At 38.1% G+C, this 19,115-nt stretch overlaps 1 protein-coding gene across 3 annotated transcripts in view; it reads right to left on the bottom strand.

Moving 5' to 3' along the window:
* Positions 1 to 18,517, bottom strand: part of LOC140933228 (uncharacterized) — a 34,538-nt gene extending 16,021 nt beyond the window's left edge. For 2 of the 3 annotated variants that reach the window (XM_073382744.1, XM_073382746.1), the window contains exons 1-12: positions 18,247 to 18,517; positions 17,139 to 17,192; positions 12,805 to 12,919; positions 12,020 to 12,069; positions 10,027 to 10,119; positions 8,513 to 8,610; positions 6,999 to 7,059; positions 5,806 to 5,872; positions 4,945 to 5,005; positions 4,109 to 4,162; positions 2,965 to 3,121; positions 946 to 1,070 (exon numbers count right to left, since the gene is read on the bottom strand). In XM_073382744.1, the coding sequence (XP_073238845.1) occupies positions 946 to 1,070; positions 2,965 to 3,121; positions 4,109 to 4,162; positions 4,945 to 5,005; positions 5,806 to 5,872; positions 6,999 to 7,059; positions 8,513 to 8,610; positions 10,027 to 10,119; positions 12,020 to 12,069; positions 12,805 to 12,919; positions 17,139 to 17,192; positions 18,247 to 18,345 (1,034 nt within the window). In that variant the 5' untranslated portion in view covers positions 18,346 to 18,517. The remainder of the gene's footprint in view (positions 1 to 945; positions 1,071 to 2,964; positions 3,122 to 4,108; positions 4,163 to 4,944; positions 5,006 to 5,805; positions 5,873 to 6,998; positions 7,060 to 8,512; positions 8,611 to 10,026; positions 10,120 to 12,019; positions 12,070 to 12,804; positions 12,920 to 17,138; positions 17,193 to 18,246) is intronic. The other variant, XM_073382745.1, reaches the window with a different exon arrangement.
* Positions 18,518 to 19,115: the final 598 nt, after the last annotated feature.

The following is a 19,115-nucleotide window of genomic DNA, read 5'->3' as shown; positions in this document are numbered from 1 at the left end:
TATTATATGTAAGATATGCATTCCCATACGCAGGGTAAAGAATTTACACTGCATATGGAGAAAATTGGCCCGGCTGGGAGGGTGACCCTACCATCACAATAAGCCTCTAGCCCAGCCAACTTACTGTTTCTCTTGTAAACGGTTTGCCAAGTTTTTAAGGGAAATGTAGGAAAAGTTGGCTCTACCTGGGCCGCTGGGGTAGGCGAGTGACCCCTCTACCCGGGACAAAACTTCGGTGGTTGCTTACAAACATTGAGCAACAGAGAATCTGTTCCGGGAAGAGGACCAGAAAACAGAGAATTTAATGCGTAGCTGCATTTTGTCACTAAAGTCCTTCACACACTCTGAGTAGTGAAGAGCATTCAGGGTACAAACAAATCGTACAAGGAGTCGAGCGGTCGCTTACAAGAGGTTAAAAACACAGGATAATTAAACCTTAACCTTTACAAGTGTTTGCGGCCACTTACAAGAGGTGGTCGTTTACGTGAGGGTCCAACTTGAGGAATTTGATTGGCAAAATTTTGGTGTTCTGGAAAGGTGGTTTCTTATGAGAGGTGCTACTTGCGAAAGGTGGTCGCACATGGAGTAAGCCACGAAACCACGTAAATCACATCAAGATGAGTCTTAAACATGCCAAATTCTCCGTCAATTGAAACAATACGCTCTTTCTGGAATATTGATACCCTCACGCGGGCACGCCTTATCACAGGAGTGTAGAAATGTTTGGCTTCAAGTGAGTGCGGTAATGAAATTTGAGAAGGTAAATTTATCAGCGTGCATTTGTCGTGCCGTCTTTTTTATATCGTGTGGTACAACTTTCATTATTTCGAATGAAGGTCACTTGCCAAAACATGTTGAGACAAACAAGACAAAAACAGAAAGCATCAAACCACTGACAATTACACTACAATGTAAGTAATATTAGTTATTATTATTATAACACACCTTAATTGTGTGATTAAGCCAGGAAGATTACCATAAACTGCTGGGTCTCTGTAGATTTCTGTGTAGAAAAGATGTTTGTGAAGAAGGTCCCAACTCAAACCAAACTCTCTCAAATGCTCCAAATCCTGTTAAAGTCAACAAAGAAAAAAAGTTGTTATATACACTGTGCATACTCTTGGGTGAGGGGGTGGGGGAGCATGGCATAGAGGAGAGCTTATGTAGATTTTTTTTCAGCAATACTGGACAGCTTTAACAGATAAAAAAGTTGTTGAGTTGAACCACTCTTACTGATGAGACTACAAAGTCTTTCTTAAGGCTGGTTTTCACTAGCCACAGACTTGGAGTGGTAAGAGCGCTTATGACCTAGTGAAAATCAAAAATCGGAGTCGTAAACGGAGTCATATGCGCGACGGAATCGGGAGTCAGAAGAATCAGAACGTTTCGGTTTTCTTCCGACTTGTCGGAGTCGGAAACAGAAGCGGAAGGATAAACCAATCACAATCTACGTTCCCACGCTTTGTCATTGGTTTAGTTCTTCCGCTTCTGCTTCTCATTGGTGTCAATAGATGTTCCCCAACTGGTCCGTGTCAGAAGTTGGAAAAACCGTGGAAGGGTCAACAGTCGAACCTCTCCACAATGGCCACCTTGGGGACAGAAGAAAGAGGCCGTTGTAGAAAGGTGGCCGTTATGGGGAGGTAGGGGTGTAATATGACAGTTCGTTTCTTTTTTTTTGGGGGGGGGGGGGGGGGTTGGGCGGAAAACATCTTGATGGTGCCAAGTTCATGCTTACTGTCTCCCATAATGGGAATAATCCAGTCTTCAATAATATATAGAGATAAAATTTGCAAAAAACTTGAATTATGTTTTGAATCAAAATGGTAAAGGCACAAAACGAGAAAGGTTCGCAACATTCGCTAGGCTTACTGTAACAGTATAAATGAAACAAAATCAAAATACGATTGCCGCCGTCAATCATCAGCGCCATACGGATCAAATTTCATACCCATTCTTGACTTTTCACTAGTCGCTGAAAAAACTGGCCATTGTCGAGAGGTTATTTTGGCAGTTGGGGACACGCCTTAGTGGCCGTTGCCGTTGTGCAGAGGTGGCCGTTTTAGAGAGGTTTAAGTAAGAGTACAGCCTGTCCGCCGGGACAAAATAAAGTGGCCGTTGTAGAGAGGTGGATGTGTGGAGAGGTGGCCGTCAGTGGAGGTTCGACTTTATTGGACAACACCCTGGTAAAGAAACTTATTTGCGGCAAAGCCACCAAAACAAGCAGAGAGATTGCAATAAAGTTTTCTCTTCTGTACCTCAGTGAAACTAACAGTTACACAGGCTACAATGTGCTTTCAATGTAAAATCCTGAGACATTGTTGTAAACTGTGAAATGTTCACCATGCGTGCGGCAATGTTGCCAGACGGCCGATTAAAAGCATGAAATTCAGGAGAGGGGATAAACAGAGAAGGTGGTTAAGATATATGTGCATATTTTACTATTACTTTGCTAGAAAACAATAAATTTCTTTGAGGACTGGATGATTATAACTGATCTTTCTCACTATTCACCAAGAGCAAAATCTAGCCGCTGTTGTAATGTTCTTTATCTAATAGCACGATGGATCTGGATAAAACAGCTTAGTAAACAGGATCCAAGTTTTTATTTTTAACATGGCTGACCACGGCGGTCCAATGCGCACGCTTACACTCATACAAAATACCGCTGATCATTACAGCTGTTAAAACACTGGGCCCAGTTGTTCGAAGGTCGATTAGTGCTTAGCTGGGGTTATCACATGTCATTCCAGTTTCTTTGCCTTTTATTGAAAAGCATTTTTCTCAGATAATTTTTTCTAATCTTTTAACAATATCTAATTATCAAATTGTAGACAAAAAATATTGAAACGAATTGGCTTTTTAAGCTTGCATATCTGAATTCAAATTACGCATTAACCCGGGGTTATCTTAACCCAGCTTTGAACTACCCGCCCTGGGTAGAAAAACATTGAAACAAAGTCTTACCAGTTTGCAGAAAAATGGTCTGAGGATGTCAAACGCTTTTGAAAGAGCTTGGTATTCATCAAGCAACATAGTAAAAAATTCCTTCGCATGAGTTGGCGAAAGAGGACAGGACGTTAGGTATTTGACAAGACGAACTTTTACTTCTCTCACATATTCCCTACGAATTAAGAAAAATTCAAGTTTGTTACGCATGCTTCAAAACCTGAAGACTAAACTGGTGATCATCTGCTTGACAAACAAACATAACTATAAACAACAACAACCAAAAAAAAAACTCTTGATGGACATCATTGAGTCATCCCAGGGTCAAGATTACCCCCAAAGATTACATTAATGAATTGACAATTTGAAAGTTGAATCCATTACTACGGTAGTTAGCCTGAAAATTCAAACATTACTTCGAGTCGCTTACTCCCTTTGTAACGTCTGAATCGACCAGCCGTTAATGCCGCCCAGTGACATCACGACCCGAAAACCAGGTAGTGATTTTGATTGGCTGATTGTCCAAACCATTTGCATAATTATGTATACCTATAAGAAACTTTAGCGGGATTGTCGTTTGATATTCAGCGGATCGCATTCTTGAGTGGAGTTAAAAATTTCAACAATCTTTATCGTAAAATTGCTCTCGTTTTCCAAACTGTGACTTGTTAAATTGAACTACAAAAAAAAATAATGAAGAATTATTGCATTGAGTTAAAAATTAATTACTATCGCAAAAAGTAAAGCAATTCTGTACCATGCATGTAGATTTTTTCGCACGATCGATTCAGACGTTACTGAGGGAGTAAGTTACGGCTGTTGAATTCAGACTGATCTCTTGATTTGAGCATACAGCTGTACGTAATGAACGGTGGATTCACACACATTGTTATTATTACTGTAAATTATTATAGGAAGGTTCAAAAGCTAGTGCCAAGACCTGAATTCAACCTTTCGTGGAGAAAACAGGAACCATAATAATTATGTTTTGCCTTATTAGAGGCAAAACAAGTATTGAAACAGCCTTAACAAAAACAAAAAGCACAATTTTTTTAAAAATCAAAAACAAGAAAATAATGATCACGTATTATCATGAACCGTAGGCAAGTTATTCTCAAGACACCAGACAGACTAAAGCAAAATAATATTGAAGGAAAGGTACCTTGCTTGAATCTCAAGCTTTTCAAATAACTGAGCTGGATCACTCTTAAGTAACCTAAAGAAGAAAAAATATTTTATTATACATTTCAGAGGGAAATCATAGCACAGTCGATCATGGGCCAGGAGAAATCATAACACAGTTGAACCTCCTTAAAATTAGCTGCCAATTTGGTAAGTAACCAAAATTTCGAAAAAAGATACAAAGATGACAGTACGTTAAGTTAAATCTGAAATAAAATTGGCCATTCAAGTATCCTTGTTTGCATGAGAAAATCAGTACTCGTTCCGTGAAAAAAAATTTATCGCTAACTGTCATCTTGGATTTCATATAATACAGCTGTAGATGGCCCCTCCTAGAATCCCCTTACGGTAAATAACTTTGATGCAGACTTGATGTTTCTCACGCAGGCAATCTTCTAGCATCAATATTTTTCACAGTGAAGTTAAAAAACCAGACGACTGCGACTCGGGAATTGGCACCACTTTGAAAAACATGTAATATTAGCAAGGTTAAGCAAAGGCGTTTTTGAGCAATGCAGGTCAACTGGAAGTGAGGTCTTTTTCATTTTAAAGCACCTCGATGCTACCAAATTTGTATTTCTATGTGTCTTTCCTATTATAGACACTGATTTGTCCAAAAATTTGGGCAAAACCACCATCTAAAACTGAAAAAGGACCACTTCTGGTTGATGTGAGTTGCTCAACATTGTCTTTACTTAGGCTCACTATTAACAGGTCACAAGATTTCTGGAAAAAAGTTAATTCCATGGCCTCTTACAGAAGGTTGGATGGACTACATAGTAATTTGATGAACATGTAAGGAGAAATGGAACTCACTTATCTACTTTGACTCTGAGCCTGTTCTCATCCAAAGAATTTCTGACTGTTTCCTCTTCATCTAAAATGAAAACAATATCATGAAAATAATAAACATTGCAGGTTAAAACTTGGATACTCCTGCGAATAATGGTTTTATACCTCTGTTCCCAATATCAGAACTAGTTTTATCCTTCAGCTCAAACACCTCCCAATTTTTTGTTTTTTTAGCCACTGAATTGTTTATAGTGACCAGTTAATTCTAAAAAGTCAAATTTTGCTTTATAAACGCTTTAAAACTAAACACAATGTAGTACAGTGCAAAAGTTCTGCTCAAGGGGTTAATTTCTTCCAGATGAAAAAATAATAACATGTAAATGGGTACTATGAAAAAAGTATGGTTGAAGAGGATTCAGTCGTCAATGAATGGTGAAACTATAGGATTTTGTCCACAAACTTGTTTAATAAAAAATTATATCATGCAAAAGTACATTGTACTGCTGAAAAAGTTTCATTTGAATGGTAATACCGATGGATTCCATCCACAGACTCAAAAGTAAGACCTATGTAGTACATACATTGTACTACATGTACTACCAATAATAGTACCATGCAAGAGTACTAATGAAGAGGTTCCAGTGGTTATTGAATGGTCACACCATAGGATTTCATCCACGGGCACAAAAGTTACAACTACAGTTACAAACTGAGTAATATTAATAGTGCTAGATCAAAGAACTGCTGAAGAGCTTCTGTTTAAATGATAACCATTCATAACACCACACGATTTTACCCTTTAATTTAACTTAAGGTGGAACTGACCAATTCTCTCTCCATAACATGACCTAAGACTAGGTTAAACACCATTGTCTTGCTTTTTACCTGCCAAAGATGTGCCTGCTTCCCTATAAATACAACGGACAATGTTCCGTACTTCACCCCAACAACACTGAAAAATAACAAGAATAAAAGACTTATCAGCAACAATAGGGCCATTTATACGAGGAAAAATAAGACACAAACTTTCCGTATAAACGGCACATTTCGTCTAAAATAAGACGCGGCTTAGCTAAGACGCGTCTTATTAGATAAGACATGCTCGTATAAATGGTACAGTTTGCGTCTTATTTAAGACGCGTCTTATTTTTCCTTGTATAAATGGCCCTAATGGCAGTTGCCACTAACACAAACACGTAGATACAAATGTACATATAATTAAACCTAGTGGAGAAGGATACTTTTTTTTACTCAGAGACACAGTTGGCTTGGAAGAAGAGAATCTGAGTACTTAGGAGTCAAACCATCCTGGTTAGTAGTCTAGATGCTCTAACATTATAAAGCCACAGGAGATTAATTGGGAGCTAATTGAGGCCACTAAACTAGGTTCATGTGACAAACACCCTCCATACTGCTAAGACAGGAATGTCCATGGATACAGGGCACAGAGAGGGAAGAAGGGGGGGGGGGGGTGGGGGGAACAGCAGTATATGCTAATGCGCAATGATCTGGGGAATTTTAAGCTTGGTAAATATTATTTTCTATGTATAGAATGGTAAAGTTACAGGTAATAAAAATTAATATATTATTTTGATTTATGCTGTATCACTTTAGGCTGGCACCTAAATTAGGTCAAGGGTGAGGAAATAGTTTATCATATTTGAAGGGGGGTATCTCTTTGAAGAAGATGTGTATTCAGCGTGCAAAGAAAGTAGTGTCCGATAGCCCGGAGCTAGTGGATTTTGCTATCGGGCTAGTAAATTCTGTTTTTAACTTGCCCGACGGGTAAGTGATGTTTTTTCAGGAATTCGAATAACAGAAGAACTGTGAAATCAATTCTGCTACTCAAAAAGTTTTTGGGGCTAGTTAAAATGACGTCTGGGCTAGTAAATGCTAGCTTCAGCTTGCCCGAATGGCAAGCTGTAAAAATGATTTCCTTTGCACCCTGACTGTATTCAATATGTAAACAGTATCTAGTTTTTTCTTTAAATTTTTTTAAAATAGCTCTTTCACCATGAGCTGCTTCTGCAAGTGGCTTGCTGACAATGAGTAGAATGATAAAAATGGCAAAAACAAACCCGCAGTTGCTGCCTTTCCTTCTCCTTAGCCAAATCATTTATAACATCTGGCCTCACATAACTGTATATACAAAAAATGTTAAAAAAAATAATATGAAGATTAAAAATAAAACCTTTTTCAACTGTTAAATGACAATGACATTGCTTTCTAGGGAATTATTAAACCAAAAGTGCAGAGCACCAGTTATGGAGAGAACATACGAGATAGTTAAACACTGATCTGCAGTGACTGGGGCTAAGCATTGAACTGAAAATGGTTAGCTTTCAAATATAAGCATTGTAATGGCATACCGCAAAGGTACATAAATATTTTAAAATTACTGGATTTGGCAGGTACTGACATGTAGCCCTCGATGGTGTAGTGGATATGGGTGTACATGTAGGTTATGAAGCAAATGACTCGGGTTCAAAGCATTCAAGTCCTGTTTATGGTGTATGTATTTTTTTTATATATTACACTGTAAAGTTGAACTTAAGTTGTTCTACATGTAATTTTACTGAAAGAAACAATCTGCTTTCAGCCGATGTTACTTAATGCTAACCCCCTCACAAGACTCATCCCAGTCCCAAAATCATAACATAGGAGTGTCTTGTGACATTTTCCATGAGGTACAAAATTTACAGACCATAACAGCATTTGCTTTCACGACAAAGTCTTCTCAGTAGTTAATACAATGTACAGTGTATGTGCAAATACAGTGCAGAAATTGTAAGATGATGAAAAACATTTTTGAATTTGAAGGGATAATACGCTAAATTTCAAACTTAAGCATTTTTTAAAAAGAGCAAAAGTCACTTTTGGACATTGGCAAGTGAGACTGGGAAATTTCCACAGTACATGTACTCGTATCTAGGAGGCTCCGACAATATCCGGTAGAGTTGGCAAAATGACAATGTTATATTTAGAATACAAAAATGCAGAGATGCCAACCTCTGGAGATCTAATATCTGGGGTCTTTTTTTTTGGTACTACACTCCCCCTTGAATGTCAACAACCCCACCACTCCCCCCCCCAACAATATTGACCCAACCACCATGGCTTAAAACATTACATGTATATGGAGTCTTATGAAGTACATGCTATCAAAATTTGCTTTCATTGTTGCAATGATGAAATAATCTTTGTCAGTGACTAAGTACATGCAAAAATGTCCCAGAAACCGTACAATGAATAAAAAAAAGTTCAAATGTTGTGAAAAAAATAGGTTTACTTTCAACTAAAGCACAGAAAAGCGCAAAAGTCCATTTTATCTGAGAGATTTGGTGACCTGTATGAGAGAGCGGGAGATCAGTGCCGTATCTGGGAGACTCCCGGACAATCCGCGAGAGTTGGCATAATTATGCACTGTATGAGAATGACTGTGTTAAAACAGGTGTTACAATGTATCTTTGGTGAACTTTTTATCAGTGAAGGGCGCCAAAAGGAAACTCAGCATTTAAATGTACCACTGGGAATGCTTCACTTGAGCTAAATGTCTACAATAACAACAATTTATATACATGTACACGTATACCTTCTGTTACAGCTCTGGCAATGAGACTTCGCCTCCTGACCATTGGGCTTAGTAGTTATAGAGAGGGTGAGATTCAAGGTTGGTTTCTGCTTTAAATCCTGTTGTTTAAAAACAAAACTGTGTTATAAAGCAGTACATACATATACAAGTACACATTCAGTGGACTAGTGCACAAAATAGTACCGGTAATATGAAGTGTTCATGGAGAAACTTCACTTTGCAAATGTGAACAAGATCAGGTGCCCTTTTCAGGGTTGTCACTAAGGGCCGGGGGCCGGGGATTTACCCCGGCTACTCAGAGCATGGCCCCCGGCTACTTTCATGTTAAATTAAACCAAAAGAGCACACCTTTGAAACACTCAAAGACTATCCATCAAACTAAATGCAAGTTTCATCGGCAGCAGGTTTAAGTAATTTTGAAATACTCACATACAAAAACTATGAAATGTTGGAAAAAGACATCTGACTTGAGTAAAACAACTAGTTTGCACGTGCATCATGCTTTTTTGTACATTTCTTTGCCATTACTGCATGACTACGACATGAAAATGCCTAGTTTCACGTTTTATGGAGGACGTAAACAAGCGACGACAAACTTTTCTTTCTCTTCCTAAACCAGAGTGCGGTCCCAAAGACTCAACTCCTGGGAAATTGGCCTACATAGCTATTTTCAGCGAATTGAAATAAACGCGACAAAGTTGGAAAAATGCCAATTCATTTTAAAAGTGACATTTTCGCTGCCGTCACCTTTGTCGATGATAAAATTCCTTAGTTTCAACCGTTGTGTCGGCTTTGTGTTGAGCATGTCGAATAAGTAACAAAGCACTCTTTGTTCACGATGAAAGACCTGAGCAGATCTCTGTTGACATCAGAGAAGAAGTTGGTCAGTTTCTTCGTATGTTAAGTGATGTGTTGTTCCTAAATTCGAGACCACTAATGTTACCAGTTGTGCAGTTTAGTTTTGCCATATTTTATCCCGCGATTTTTTGTACAATGTTACTAGTTGTGCAGTTTAGTTTTGCCATATTTTATCCCGCGATTTTTCGCCGTATTATACTTTTATTTTTCAACAAACCATAGTAATGTTATGTTTATGACGCTTTTTCGTACATTCAGCGTCCATGACTGCTTGCGACTTACCCTGCTACTTACAACAAATACCCGGCAACTTGAAATCTTAGTGACAACCCTGCCTTTTGTAACTCAGCATTTACACTTGACAACATTCATAATAATTCCACTGTATTAATACTAAAAGATGCTGAACTTCAAAGTTAATGAGAATCACTCAACAATGAAGAATGAAATTGAGTGTGTTACCTCAAGCTATAACAATACAATAATTAATTAGGGATATTAATAACAAAAACCATTATCATCATCATAACAAGGATCATAATAATATTGTTTAAACACTTTGTAATGATTTATTGTACTCTATAGATTTTTACAGCTCCTAAAAAAATGAAAGGGAAGTTGTCTTTTGAAATAAATTTAGGGCTGGTATAGTGCACCTGTAAATTTGATGGTGATGAAGGCTCCAGAGCTGCACGACGCTCCTCTTCTTCAATGTTTCTTCTGCAGTCAGGACACACCCAAAGGGGTACCTACATGTACAAAACACTCTGGCATAATTAAGAAAGCTACATACATAAAAAACTTGTACTTGCTACTGATTTGGAATGGTACGTCTCCGATCAGAGTAAGATACAGTACACATGTACATGCATACACTGTAGACTACCATTGCAATGGAAAATCCATGACTAATTACGCACTAACAGTAACTGATGGTTAGCAGTGTGGGTAAACATGACATGTTTATAAAGTGCTGCTGACCAAGAATGGTCTGTGGGCTCACTTTTGCTTGCCCGCAATTATTCCTGGAATTATTCTGTGGCTGACCATTACTCAAAAATTGGGGGTCAACAGGCTGTAGTTGCTGGGTAAATAAAAAAAATGTACTACAAGTACATAAGTAGGGAGTGTCTGGAAAACAAAGACCTACAATAAAAAAGGAAGACTGAAGAAAGAAGACCTAAAAAACGAAAACCTAGAAAACGTAGACATGGAAAGCGACAACCTAGAAACTGAAGACCTTGTGGATCATACAGCTGTATATAGATACACCTCGTTTTTAGATCATACATGGCTAAGAATTTGTATGTCGATTGCGTCCACTGACTTTCCCTCATATGCGAGTCAGGTTGCGTGCCAAGCGAGTCATGCGAGCCAGGATGTGAGCCACGGTTCAAACATGAGAAAATGTATTAAAAACATTTACAATGGCGAAAAAGCCTGCCTTTCCCCTTTTTCAAGTCAAAAACTCACAAAAAAAAAATCTGGGACACCAGTTGCGAAGTCATGCAACTCCCCATTTTTAACGCAAAGCAGTCATCTCCGTTTCCTTTCAGCCAAAACAAAAACAAAAACAAAAAAAGGATCAGGGTTTTCCCTCAATATTTTCCTCTTGGAGTCTCTTGGACTCCTTTAACCAAAGGTTGAGGGTCCCAGAGGGAACAGTGGGGGTCCTAACGTTAGCATTGTTTCAAATTCCAGGAAATCTCTGAAACATTTTCGGTTTCTTGTATAAACAGAAACATCACTACAACCGTTCACAGCCTGAAGTTCCAATATTGGAATAAAGTTATCAGCAGCAATGTTGTTCTTACATGTAGTCATAAGATACACTGTTTTAAGCTGAACGATGTGCCTCCTTGTAATTTCCAGGGTTTGATTGTCAATGTTGTTCTTTACATTTGAAACTGTCGCTTGAAAGCTTTTTCTAAGCTTGAGGTCACTGATACTCAAAATGTGATCTTTAGAATTTTAGTGCCTTTCCACATGTTTCCAGGGCCGACTTCTGAAGATTATGACAGACTATAGTTGTGAGAGGGTTTCTCTCACCTGTTGACTTACAGATATCGCAACCATGTAAATTCTTTCAACCAAGCAGGCAGAAAACGCCTCTTTTTCTTAACGGGCTCTCCTGGCTGTGATTCTGAATCTGCTATGTTTTTTCAACTCCCTTTCTGTCCCAGAATGCCTCACAATGAAACAATAGTTCCCAAGCCTCTACAAGGATTTTCACCGTGGTTCCCCGATCGGAACATCAAAAAAGAAAGCCTGAGAACCATTCAATGTGAGTATGGTTCTTTTTAGTTTTAAAAAAAGGAGTCAGACAAAAGAACAAGATTCAAAAGTCTTTATATTTTATTCTCAAAAAAGGTTTTTTGCAGATCTACCCAGTTCTAAACTAACCATTAGTAAACTATCGCTCTAGAACATGTGTGTCCAAGAGGACCGGTTCTCTTTGGTGTTTTGAGTCCTTTTTTTCTTTTTCAGCTAAACAACGTGTTTCTGACGCATATTTGTGTGTGCGGGAAGACCCTGAAGGATGCTGTATGAAATTTTGCTACAAGCATTTCACCGACTTGTTAATAGTAATCATGTACAGTAACTCCCCTGGAGAGCTTTATAAACAAGATACAAAATGTAGAACCTCACCTGTGATACCAGGGTTTCAGTTGAGTTAGAAGATAGAGACTTGAGTTCACCTGAGGTTAAAAAGAAAATACATGAATTTTTACATATGTACAGCTGTATGCCAGGGCATCAACCCTACAGTATACACAAGCTATAAAAACACAGTAATGGCAGGAGCCAAAGGGATGACGTGTAATAACCTTCTGTCTATGTTACAGGTCAAAATTAAATTCAGGTTAAAATTTTTCAACCTAGGTTAGTTCTCTATTTCCTTTGTCTCGTAGCACTAATTATTCCTGTTAATTAAAGCTAGGAGAAAAAGGAAATTGAGAATCCGGTTTCCCTGTGAAATGACGCCTGATGAACGAGAGCAGAAATTCCCTACTAATGATGTGTCACTACCCAGATCTGGGTAGCACTTCTGAATAGTCATGCCACAAGGGAAATTTGCTTCAACCAATGAAAAGCAATACCTAGATCTGGGTGGTGAAACATCATCAGCACCAAATGTCCGCAGTCATTCTTCACACATCTCAAGGACTTTCCAACAACCTGCTGTCATTTTCAAGAGCTTTATGATCTTAGAAAATTCTAGGGTAGAATTCCATGACTTTCCTGGATTTCTAGGTTTATTGCTGATTTACCCAAACACTATCCTAATAGCTATCATATTATATTGCCAAACAAAACAACAGACAGCAATGTCAAACAAACATTGCAACTTTACTGTTATTCTGTTTGAACAATTTATATTGTTTTTAACACTTTTTAGAGAGGAAAATAACAAAATCAAACAGCTTTCCCACCTTTCTTGAGCTTGTCATAACGTTCTTTGTGACAAAGAAGGCATCTTTCACCATCAATACATGGTGTCCCAGCTTTAGGTGCATTGTCAGATTTTGGAGTTGAATTGTACAGGATCTGCTGACAAAGAAAGGAAAGAGCTTTATAAGAAATGCAATCATTCTTAGCATATAATGCATAATGTACAATGACTGCCGATGAAGTTTATTTAAAAGAATAGAAGTGGCCTACTTCTCAAAAGTCCTGATAGTTAATGACAGTTTTGACAAATAACATGATAAACTATCAGTTAACAAAATGAAATGGACTGGTTTGTTAGCTAGAAACTGCTCTTTTATTCTTTAGAATCTGATTAAAGTTACCGGGACTTTAGAGAAAATTGATGGGCCACAGGACTCAAGATGCACCGAAAGTCAGTTTAACAGCTTGCCTAAAGGCAAGGTGTAGGTAGCATAATACTACTCCGAGAATCAGTTGATTAGCGCCCCCAAAACATTAATTTTTTGACAAGCAGGATTAATAATTGAGTTATTTCTATTCATTAATTGATTACATCAATTATTAGTTTATTTATCATTCTCGCGAGGCCAGTTTATAATTTTGTTGCACGAGGATTGCAAGCAGAGTGCGATTTTTGCTTTTGTCATATACCTTTCTTTCTATCGGTTTGATATCTGAAGTTGCCTAGCAACAAGCCATAAACAAATCCTAAAGATGCCATTCAGCCTGACATCATCGTGCATTTTGGGTTTCCAGGCAACACGGCCACTGACTAGGACTAATTTTATTTATCCTCTGTTTACTGTATGTTGGCAAATCGCCTGGTGAATTGCAAACTATTTCTGAGGCAAATAACAGTGGGCTGCAAACACAACAGAGACTGATTGGACAAGTGGCTGAAGATTCTTGCTGTGGAAGATTTTTAAAACACTGAAAGAATGGCAACCTGAACTTCAGCGAGAGCAGCGAAGATGAAGAGCAGTGCGTTCATCAAGCAGCATACATGTATATAAAGCCCATGAGTGAATGCAAAATGGTTTTGAAATACTCATTTAAGCCATTTTTTCCTCCAATGTATCTTTGAATTCATGATAAATACAGCTTCACAAGGTTCAAACAGTGTGAATGGCAGAGAAAAATACTTCAATTGTATTAATGTTAAGAAACAAACTGTGCAGTGGTCCCATGGCCCCGTAGTACGAGGCATCACTTTTTGCACTGGAGTAAGCTGGGGTGCAGGTTCAAATCCTGGCAGGTCTACTTCTAGTTGTTTTTTTCTTTCATCGTATAAATTTTACTCTGTGGCTTGTTTCTGTTTATTCTCACTGCATGACCCTTTTTAGTTTTGTGGGATTTTTGTGATAACGTATTTCTAATGATAATTAATGATGAGTGTTAGAATTATTTCACTTTGTCAGGCAGAGTTGATCTAATACTAATTATTAAAACAGCCCTGACTGTACTCAGGATACCATGTCATATTATTTAGGGTTAAATACTGTAGCCATGTGACTCAAGATAAACTGCATGCAGAGGTTTCTTTCTGGTATGGCTTTTAGCATTTGTAAAGTTGTTCAAGTGGCTTGAAAGTGACGTGGTTAATTTGTTTATGTCCCGCGAGAAACCTCTGCAGCGAGCTGTCTGTGGTTTCTATTGAGCATGCTCTTTAAACACCTCCAAAATCTTGGTGGCAGACACGAAATTAATATGTTTTACTGCTTTCTCCACACTCCAGAAATAAAATGTACTTTAGCTGAAAGAGCTTGTTATTAAAAAGCAGTTAAGTTCTCCCAAGAATAATTATTCCATATATAGTCTTGTCCAGAGAATATTGTGAAATCAGTGAGAAAAGTTTGGATAAAGCGATTAAATTATCTACATGTACATGTATATTTCGTTGTTTGAAAATACAACCTGGACTACTTGTCCAGAAATGGAACAAGCAAAAGTACTTTTTGATTGCATTGTATTTCTTCCAGTTGATGAAATTTGTGTCATTATCCCTATAGACAATGAGTTAACTATGAAAACTACAGATGGCTTGCTGCAGAGGTTTCTCTTGGAGCGTAAACAAATCAACTAAGTGACTGACAAGCCATGTGAATGACTTTACAAATGCTAAAAACTATGCCAAAAAGAAACCTCTGCTCGCAGGGTAGACTTAAGACTGCCTGGTGGATACCACGATCAGCACATTCTTGCTCTGGAATTTCCCTGTCAATTCTACAATCTAATCTAATTATGAAACTAACGATTTGTGTTTGAGTTACAACCTTAACCCATTTGCCCCTGAGACACACGTAACCGCCCATGCGGATCTCTGTCCTTTCTACCCCTTGTGACATCATCAGTTTTAATGGCCAAGGACAACTTTGTCAACTAACTTGAGCAGAGTGAAGAGATCTTTCAAACCATGGCAGAATAAGCACAATTCAGCAAAGGAGACCAGAAAAAATGCAAAAAACCATGTAACATTGACCTGAAAATTTCCATGAAAGTCTTGTCCCACTTCCCATCCACCTTTCCTTTCATCTAATCCCAAGATCCTAATAGCTTTCCTAACAACTTTTCCCACCAAAATGAAGCCTACCAAATACCCAGCAAAAGAGAAAGAAATTGAGGCGAGAAAACTGAAAAAAGAGTTGAGGAGAGAAAGCGAAAAGTAAAATTCAAGACTGCTGTGTCACAAAAACATGCTGCTGTGTCGACATTTTGCTTTCCATGCATGCCTGAACTTCACAAGCTAATACTTTGCATCTGGATCAGAAGGTCGTGAAGTGCACGTACGATCTGTAAATGGCTTTGTGGTAAATTTCAGCTCTCTATAGGAGGGGGACATTGGGGGGGGTCTGAACACCGCAACACGGCAAAAAATTTTGGCGAACACCGCATCACCGCAAGAAAAGTCGCTGGATCACCGTCACCGCAATATCTATTTTCAGTCTGATGATTTTAGCGTCAGTACAAGATAAAGCTTTCAAGATTTTGCCTTTGACCTTAAGAAAATCTCTGAAACAACACATAACAAGGCCAAAGCTGTAGTTACTCTGCCTATGCCTTTCGATCTTGGTTGTTACGTACACTTTGACTCTAGAATCCTAGAAGATCTATGAACTTGAACGGAAAAATTACCGCTGCCTCGTGCTACAAGAATATTTCCGGAGAGTCGCTTGTCCTGAAATTAATTTACATTGTCACAGAAAAATACTCCCAGTCTCCTTTCTTGAATATTTAAGTTTCAGGCTTTGAAACCTTTTAACTATGGGTACTCAGGCAATAGACCGTATGCATGATGACGTAACACGCCCGAAAGGCAGTATGGTAGTTGTAGTCACGCTTAAATCCAAGATGGCGGCCAGTTGTGCTAGTAGTCGGGGAAATAGGAAAAGTACGTAGTATTTGACGTATCTGACTAGCTACGATATTCAGATACAGAGACAATGCGTGTTACTTACCAAATGCATTCTACAAACTTCGCGAGTCTCTTTTCCTCCTTGTTTATGGAGCATCGAAATTTGTTTTTCCACCTATAGTCTTCTCCACCTTTGCCCTCCTCATAAAAAAAAGCTACGCAATGAACTACGCATTCAGGATCGACAGGATCAGCTGCGTCAGTCGCAAGGTTTTCGCTCATCTTGCCTGACGGACGTACATGTGGCGATCCGGGTCGCGAAGGTCACGTTGCTTATCAAGTTACTTAATATAAATGAAAAACAGGCTTAGGATTGGTGACGGGCAGCATATTTAATATTAACTAGAGAGTATTAGAGGACCCTTAGAGTGTATTTTATTTCAAATCAAACATGATGGAGGCTAAATTTAGAACTGACAGGCTTCAAAATGGAAACTGCGACACCGCAGATAACTTCGTTTCACCGAACACCGCAGACTTTAAGACGCAAACATCGCACACCGTGAGGTTTAAGAACACCGCAACACCGCAAGCTGAGATTTTATTCACCGCAACACCGCATGAAAAAATGCCCAACACCGCAACACCGCAAATCCCCAATGTCCCCCTCCTATAGAACGACAGTGAACAGAAAACCCCTCAACTAGCTTTAAAACGCTTTTTTCGGCAAAATCTCCAGGGGGCAAATGGTTTAAGGTCTGTACACATAACCGTGACTGTTTCTAGAGGATGCAGCTTGTCACAGGAAGATATCATAGTAATCACACCGGACCAATTGCAATAATCTAGTTCCCACAAAATACAAAAAAATACAAGGCATAAATGCAATGTTTATGAAACAGTTTTGCTTATTTGAAGATTGTTTTGACATGAACAAGAAAGAAAGGGTCAAAACAACTTGGCTCTAAATGGAACAGTACTGACCTGAGAAAGTTTAACGTCTGAGGAGTTGACATGAGTTTGAACCGCTTTTCCTCCCTAATATCATGAAACAAAAGCAAAGTCAAATTTCACTGACTTACAAAGTATAAAAGAACGATAACAAATAACAATCAGTGGCCCAATTCTGTCCACTTCAGTAAAATTGAAAGGAGATTGACACAAAAGCAAGTGCATAAAACAGACATTACCTTGTTACAAGAGGAAGACTTCTGAAGACTGTGTTTATAAGTTATAAACTTTGTCTCTCTTTATAGGTAAACAACGTAGACCATTTAAAAATAAATTAGCTCAATGGCTTCACAAGCAATGACAACTTCTTGAAGCATGCAAATACGGTGAAAACAGAAGGTTCAGATCGTATCTCTAAGTGAAATATCAATTTCACATCTCATATAAAATAATTCCGCCAGTTAATATAATGGGGGTAATAATATTTTCAAATTCACAATCGAGATAGATGTTAAAAATCTGTTATGGAATGTGTTCACAGAACACCAGCATTACATGATCGCTGGAATTCGTGTCTTCTACCAACTGTTATTTCTAATTACGTCGGTCATTAAACTGGAAATATCTTTACAACAAAAAAGTTTATAACAGAGAATCATTATCAAAGGGAACAACAGTGTTCTTTACTTTACCAGCTAAACACGCTGCTAAGTGATAAATAACCTCCATGACACCTCGTCTAAACATGCGATATGAAAGTCTCAAAATAATGACTCGATGCCAGAAACCCAACTAAATGGCAGTGTCTGTTGAAGCGAAACAAAAATCCTTCTTTTCGCGATGGCCGAAACGAAACCAAGCAAAATCATCGCTTTATAATTTATGTCGTGTTTAATGGAGGTAAATAGATAGAAATGGAACCCATTTCAAAGCCATGCAACTAACATGAAAGACGTCTAAGTGAAAAACAAACATTCCATTTTGAGCAAACCACCAAGGCCAAGACTAAAGCTAGACGGAAATAGAAAATTACCGTCAAAACAACAGATGTACATCACCTGAAACCCACTTCTGATAGTGTTGATCCTTTTTTTTTTTAGTGAAAACTGCATTGCGTGTGCTTAATGTTCGGCCTACATACCTCACGATTTTCGACTGATTTCGGAGCGTGCGAATTCGCTTCCGAACTCTGCTTCGAACGCTTCTTCCTTCGCTTGTTATTCTTCTCGTCACAGCTCATAGCGACAGACAGATGAGCCACAGGAAGTTTCGTATTGGACGATACACACGAGCAAATCAAAACTACTCAAGAAACAAGTCTTCGCCTTCAGTCAGACAGCCAAACAATACGGAAGAAGATCGGTTCCCACACTTTCTCACAAACAGAAACCACACATCAAAATGGCGCCTTAAAAATTCCCGGCATGCCAATCGATACTGTTCACAAGGGATCATGGGGACTTTGCCGGAGGGTATCACAAATCCAGTGCTCTCCGTAGGTAGGGGAGGGGAGAATGAGGCGAAATAAGCAATCTTTTTGACGTCAAAGTGAGATTCATATTTTCTAAATGTCTTCTTTTAAACTACAAGATTCCAAATCATGATGCGAAATAGCGCACCCATTTTATTAGGGCAAGCAAACTTTCATTTTTCAAGCCTCTAAACTATTTTAAAATTTGTTTTACATGTAAATATCGATTTTTATCTATTTTCCTAGTTTTCAAGTAGGTGATTTAGCATATATTTTTTCTCATTTATTGTTAGCTATTATTTGCAGAGCCCCACTGAAAACCGCTGAAGCGGGAGGGCTCCCTGGATGATGATGATGATGATGATGATGATGATAATAATAATAATAATAATAATAATAATAATAATAATAATAATAATAATAATAATAATTATTATTATTATTATTATTATTATTTAAAGACCTTTTTAAAGAATTAGGAATTTAGGAATACGAGATTTTATTTTATTTTTATTTTATTTTCTTTTTGATATCAGAGA

Source organism: Porites lutea, chromosome 4 (genome assembly GCF_958299795.1).
Source record: "Porites lutea chromosome 4, jaPorLute2.1, whole genome shotgun sequence".
Lineage (NCBI taxonomy): Eukaryota > Metazoa > Cnidaria > Anthozoa > Scleractinia > Poritidae > Porites > Porites lutea.
The sequence above is the reverse complement of the archived record's forward strand: the minus strand, read 5'-3'. Positions and strand labels throughout refer to the sequence as shown.